At 44.2% G+C, this 6,912-nt stretch overlaps 1 protein-coding gene across 1 annotated transcript; it reads left to right on the top strand.

The window, feature by feature from the left end:
• Positions 1–611: 611 nt before the first annotated feature.
• pex10 (peroxisomal biogenesis factor 10) lies at positions 612–6,070 on the top strand. Its single transcript, XM_063208004.1, has 6 exons — positions 612–1,118; positions 1,451–1,531; positions 1,902–2,302; positions 2,886–3,058; positions 3,558–3,702; positions 5,436–6,070. The coding sequence occupies exons 1-6, from the start codon at positions 1,007–1,009 to the stop codon at positions 5,502–5,504; spliced, it is 981 nt and encodes a 326-aa protein (XP_063064074.1). The 5' UTR covers positions 612–1,006; the 3' UTR covers positions 5,505–6,070.
• The last annotated feature ends 842 nt before the right edge of the window (positions 6,071–6,912 follow it).

Genomic DNA, 6,912 nt, shown 5'->3' with positions numbered 1-6,912 from the left:
AAAAAATAAAGAGATTTATCTTTTAGAGTTTTCATTTTAGGCTAGTTTATTATTTGTCTCTCTACACTCCAGTTTTCCCAATGTTCTCCTTCTATAATATTTACTCTATTTTTGCATTTCGAACCAAAAATAAAAATTTCCCCCAGTTAAATGATTATATTTTGTATTCCTTCTGTCACAGCTTGTTGTCTCTCTCTATCTACCCGCTGGCTGGGAGAGTGGTGGGGAGGTTGTTTTTATTCACTGGACATAAAGGCACAGCTTTCCTGAATGCACTAGGCCTATATGACAAAGAAACTGGTTTTGCAACCTACAAAACAGAATTCTCACTGTATCTTGGTCAGTGATTTACTTCCAAATTAAAGCTTAAAATTGACCTTTGTAGGCCTAGTCGCAAATTTTCAATTTTGAATACATACCATGTATTTGAGAAATTTACAGTGTGGGCAATTTATATTGAATTTGAGCAATTTGGTGACTAGTTCAGCAACATGGGAATGGTAGTTGTTTATGCCTCCACTCTGTAGGGGCCGCTGCAGGGATTTGACAAAAAACATTTCACATCCCAATGACTGCGGTGCCTGTCTTGTCTTTCTCGTTGATTTCTCGGTGTGCTTCCTGGTTGATGTTAGGAAAATATTTCGTGCAAATCTGTAAGCAAACGAAGTATTAAACGTATCCGATGCTTTGAAAGAGACCCTGGGCGTCTGGTGCGCAAGTGGACATAGCACGAAATGGCTTTCTCCTTGCCACGGGCAACGTGATTGTGCAGAATGCAAGCGAACTACGAACCACAAGTTGCACAGCAGCGGACACAGCTTCAATGAGAGGAACACCATCCGACATGGCCTACGTTCGTGTAGTATATTTGTTAGGACTGAGGAGTGTTAACTAAACGCTGAACTTCAGGATGTTACCTCAACATTTGCTACACCGCATTTGAGACCTTTGGTCGAGAACCAGCGACGTTTCTCAGCGACAATACTGCTAAACTCCTGCATGCAAGATGCCGCTTGCCCCTTCAAACCAGCCGCAGCTGATACGCTCCAGTCAGAAAGACGACTACTATCAGACCTGTCTGAAAAATAACGCCAACGAGGTCTTCCAGGCGTTCACTGGTGAGTAGACTATAGTGCAGTCAGGTCAAAGACGTGCATAATGGCATTGTCATTCAGTGCAACGGATACCTTCTGCTGACTGTAATGGTAAAAAAAAAACCGATTTTTAAATTGTTTCAAGTGAATGGATGACAGCCGAGGCGGTCATGAATTCACTGGAAAAATAAATAAATAAAATGTTTTTTTTACAGTCAGCAAGGTATCCGTTAGGCCTACACTGAATGACAATTTCATTTTGCACGTCTTTGACCCAGTCACACCACAACTGTGGCTGACTGTTTGGAGCTTGCTCCAGTTTTGTTACAACTGACTATTTTTATTTTTCATGACAGGGTCCAGGCAATGGCTGAAATGGAGAAAGGAGGTAGAGTTGTTGTCCGATCTGGCCTACTACAGTTTGACAACATTCTCAGGTGAAATGCAGAAAATATATCGAATTCTAGTATACATAATACAAACATGTAATTCTCCATACTACAAATTATTCTGCAGGTGAGTCAAAGACGTCCAAAAAGGAATTGTCTTTCAGTGTAAGGGATACCTTCTGCTGACTGTAAAAAAGCAAGATTTTTAAATAGTTTGAAGTGAATGCATGACAGCTGAGGATTTCATGAATTCACTGGAAAAAAATAAAATAATAAGAGTCATGTTTTCTACAGTTAAAGTCAGCAGAAGGTATCCGTTACACTGAATGACAATTCCTTTTTGGACGTCTTTGACTCAGGTGCATGTCCATCTCCAGATGTACTGGTAAAGTAAACACTGTACTTTTCATGTGTTCAGGGTACCAAACGCTGGGCGAGGAGTATGTCAACATAGTGCAGGTGGACCCCACGAAGCGACGTGTGCCATCGCTGACCCGCCGCGGTGCCTTCATCCTCTTCCACACCTTCGCGCCTTACCTGCTGGACAAGCTCTTGGTGTGCGTGGAGAACGAGCTGGAGGCTGAGGACAGACCTGGAGCTCACAGGGACCCCCCGTCGCGCTGGAACCCCATGTTCTACATCAAGGCCTGGGTACAGCGGGCGGTGGCGGCCCTGACGGAGACCCAGAGGAAGAACCTGGTGCCGGTCATCTACGCCGCGCAGCAGGGCATCGCCATCGTCCACCGCGTCCACGTGGCTCTATTCTACATCTACAGCTCCTACTACCACCTCAGCAAGAGGGCCACAGGCATCAGCTATGTAGGTCCATCTCATCTCCTCTCTCTAGCCCAGGGCTGGGAAACCTTTTTTTAATTCCAGGGGCCACTTCAAATTTGACAAAGTCCTCCTCCAAGGGCCGTACTATGAACACAAACCAGGATTTCCCCCCTGCACTTTAGGCCTACTGTATATTGAAGACCCCACCTTCACTAGGTCCGATGAACTTAATTGTACTGCAAATGTAATTTCCAACATTTCCTTACAAAAACATGCTGTGTATTTCATGTAAAATTCCATAATATTAAACATATGTTGGAGGCCAGATAAGAATTTTTAAAAATGTGACTCTGCATGCTTTATTATCTGTGTGTGTGTGTGTGTGTGTGTGTGTGTGTGTGTGTGTGTGTGTGTGTGTGTGTGTGTGTGTCAGTCTGTCTGTCTGTCTGTCTGCCTGCCTGCCTGTCTGTATCTGCCTGTGTGTGAGTGTGAGTGTTTGTGTGTGTGTGTGGGTAATTAGTGCAAAATATATATACAGTATCATTCTTACGTGTGTGTGTGTGTGTGTGTGTTTGTGTGTGTGTGTGTGTGTGTTTGTGTGTGTGTGTGTGTGTCTCCTCCACAGCTCCGTGTCCTGAGCGGCCCCAGGGATGAGCGTGTGATCCGCAACAGCTACCGCCTGCTGGGGGCGGTGTCTCTGCTGCAGCTGGCCATCACCCTGGTGCTGCAGGCCAGGAACCTGCGGCAGAGGCAGAGGGCACGCCAGGAGTGGAGACAGCACCGGAACCTGCCCTCCAGGTACAGAGAGAGAGAGAGAGAGAGAGAATATGTGTATGAATGTGTTATGAACTGTTCAGAAAATGTACAGAGTGTAGGATCAGAGAGATAGAGAGAGAGAGAGAGAGAGAGAATGTGTGTATGCGTGCATATGCATGTTTGCAGAGGGCATGCCAGGGGCCGCACAGTAACCTTTACCCTCTAGGTGGGTTACCTGCAAAGAGATTCTGTGTGTGTGTGTGTGTGTGTGTGTGTGTGTGTGTGTGTGTGTGTGTGTGTGTGTGTGTGTGTATCTGTGTTATGAACAGTTCATAAATTGTGTCGACTGTAGGGGTGTACAATTTTGTCTTTTACTCTTAAGATCACTCTTACAACTCTGCAATATTTGTATCTGTGTGTTTTTTAACAGATTGTGATTCAAATAAAAGTATTAAACTGTGTCTCTGTGTGTGTGTGTGTGTGTGTGTGTGTGTGCGTGCGTATGTGTGTGTCTGTGTGTGTGCGCGCGCGTGTGTGTTAGCTCCCAGGCCGTGTCGTCTCCGTCGTCCTCGTCGTTGCGTGCGTCCCGCTGTATCCTGTGCCTGGAGGAGAGGCGCCATGCCACGGCCACCCCCTGCGGACACCTCTTCTGCTGGGAGTGCATCACCGAGTGGTGCAGCAACAAGGTCCGTCGTCAACACACCAAAACATGGACTGTTGGCCTTGGGCCTAGCTCAAACAGCTAAATCACCTAAAGGACCAGTTCAGTCAATTTCAATATGCTGTTGTATTGCTCACGAGACCCTTGACTTGTCAGTACCCGGTGATGCCACATTTTTCGGCTAAGCCCTTTCCGAGATATGAGCTATTCTAATGGGGGCAGCATTTGTTTACATTTTTTTTTAATTTACATAGGCCTACTCCAAATATTTTCCCAAAAGGTACTGCCGTTTGCTAGTTGTCTACTGATGTTGTACAACCTTTTGGATGTTTTTGGGAATAAGTAAAAATGTTTTTTTGAAATGTAAACAAAGCGCTGCCCCCATTACAATGACCAAGATCTCGGAAAAGGCTGAAGAAGAAAAAAAAAAAAACGCAGGTACTGACAAGTCCAGGGTAGTGTGAGCATTACAACTGCATGTTGAAATTGACTAAACTGGTCCTTTAACTGTTATGGTGGGGACCCAGGTTCAATTCTGGCCAGAGGTCATTCACCGATCCTTCCCTCTCTCTCCCACTCACTTTCTGTCTCCTCTCACATGGGCCTGTGTAAATAAAGGCAAAAAAAACACAAAAAAGACAACACAAAATTACAAAAAATACAAAAAAGGGATAAAAGAACTGCTAGCAACCTACCCTTTCATTCAAATGGGCACCGGCCGCCGCCAATTGATCCCACAAGAGATTTTATTAGGGAAGAGGAGATTTGTCTCTCCTGTAAACGTCCATAGAAATTAACGGTGAAGATTCGTAACGCAAATATGGCGTCTACCCGCACATCTCCCGCCTTTCTGGTAACAAGAGCCAATGTGCCTGCTGAGCTGCGTTGCCATTGATCCAATCATGTGGCTGCATCGGCGCACGCGAAATGTTGCGCATGCTCAGTTGTGAAAAGGTGTTGCTCTCGTGCCGTTATGGAGGTACTGCGCCTGCGCTCTGCCAAAAAAATGTGAGAAAAGTGGCTTAAAAAGCCTTATTTTGACTCTTATGACACAACCAAGCAGTCTAGATTGATCAGTTTTTCACGGTGGTTTCAACCATATGGTTTTCACAACCGCTGGGTTCCCTCCCGTCCTGTACTCAGTTTCCCCATTCATTTTTCCCATTGACTCTCAGATCTGGTCTCACTAATCGCGAAATAGCACCCCGAAGGCGTCAACAAGATGGCGGCGAAGTGGCGTAACTTATATAGGAAGAACTTTGATCCCACTGACTTGGAGTGTACATGAAATTCACTGTGGGACCGCTGGTTCCGTTGGCTTCACTGCCTCCGCCAAAAAGTCCACAATTTTTAACTTTCCAGTCTGAAACGAATCAGCGGTCTGCCAATCTCACCTTGTGTATGCATGTAACACATGAAAAGACAACCCCAAATCTGTTATTCACGCCTACCTTCATACATTGATGAACAGTGCCCATGTGAACGAAGGGCTTATGTGCTATGTGGATTTCTAGCTAAGTATTTATTTTGTTATCAAAATGGTTGCATGTTATATACAGCTAGTAATTATAAAACATTGCAGATTACACAATGTCGAACACATAGTACACACATGTCCATATCAGAAAAGTGTTGGAGGTTTATATCAGTAACGCATCAATAAACTTAATTTGTTACAATTAAACACTGTCAATGAGTATGGAAGGTATGGCTATCTAATGACTGACGTTACGAAACGTTTTTTATTTCTTTTTTCAGAGTGAGTGCCCATTGTGCAGAGAGAAGTTCCAACCCCATCGCCTGGTTTACCTTCGTGGCTACAAGTAGATGAAGGCATCACCGTTTCGCAGTCTTCTGTGCCGCACTGGATTGCGGTGCTGTGGACCTCGGCAAATGGGGGTTACTGTGCTCGCAAATTGACCTTGAAAAAACAGACATACATTGATAGCATGAACTCGGTGTGCTGAAGAACAAGTAGGCTACATGAAGTACAGGGACATGGACTGGAGCAATGGAGTACAGATGACTGAATTGAAGTTTCACTGCTGCATTGCTGAACCTGCACCCCTTCCTTTTGGATTGTCTTCTAGAACATTGATGGCAGAATTCCATAAATGACTGTTAGGAATATTGGACTGCTCTATTATCTTTATCCCTTATTGTTCTATTTTAGTCTTATTTCCTAATGGATATTTAAATGAAATGTTGATCATTAATAATCAACAATAATCTGCTTGGTAATTGCGTAGTTTTTATTATAATAACCAAGAGTATTGATAATATTATGGATTGTATCAGTCCACTGATGTAAAAATAAATAAAAATTTGCCTGATGTTTATGTCACATCCTTCTTTTAATAAGAGTGTTAATTGTCAATATATTGACATGCAATTAGCTACCCAATTAAAGAAGTTATTACATTTGTGAAATCACTTCAAAGACACATTCTTGCACCTGCTATGCTTCTGCAAACATTTTTGTTTCTTTCCCCCTTGATCAGCTGAAAGAGAATACAGAAGCGAGGCCACTCGACTGTTCACAAAAACCATGGAAACCATTAATAAGCTATTCACATAAGTAGAGTCGAGCTCAAAGTAAGATAGCTCTACTCTGTGAAGAGGGAGGCTACTTTGTGACAGCTGCTGGAGAGGAGGCCACACAGGGCGCGAATGAATCAACCTGGGTGACAGACGTCAAACCAGGAGACTTCATAGGGCCCCGATACAATGTAGCATAGATTACAACATAATCTTGTGAGCAGCTTATCGTGGTGGTGTCGTGTGCCCTGTCGAAGTCACTTCTTCATTGCACGTCGGTTTGTGTTTACAGTATGAGGCGCGGGCATGAGGACTCGCGTGGCATGCTGAATAGGTAAATGGACGTTTTTTTCCCTAGGTGCTGTAGACACGGTGTGCGTTGTAAAATAGCCTATCCATTGAATTTCAATTAGGAGCTCACGTCAAAGTTACATTTTTGTTCACAGGTAAAATAGATGAATTGGGCTCTGCCTGAGGATGCTTCTCTGAAGATTAAAACAATAGTTTAAAGGCTATGCTATTTAAAGTCAGATGGATGGCCATTATTATGAGAGACGCAGTTGGTCTCAAAGCGACCCTGACTACAACGAGACGCTCAGGTTCACGCAGTGCAACCTCCCGGCGTGTGATGAGAATGTCGACGAGGTCCTTGAACTTCTGTCAACGCTCACCGACGAGAAGAGTCCACACCTGGGGT

The sequence above is a fragment of the Engraulis encrasicolus genome, chromosome 10 (assembly GCF_034702125.1).
Source record: "Engraulis encrasicolus isolate BLACKSEA-1 chromosome 10, IST_EnEncr_1.0, whole genome shotgun sequence".
Classification (NCBI taxonomy): Eukaryota; Metazoa; Chordata; class Actinopteri; order Clupeiformes; family Engraulidae; genus Engraulis; species Engraulis encrasicolus.
Note: the sequence above shows the minus strand (reverse complement) of the source record. Positions and strands in the feature narration are given on the sequence as shown.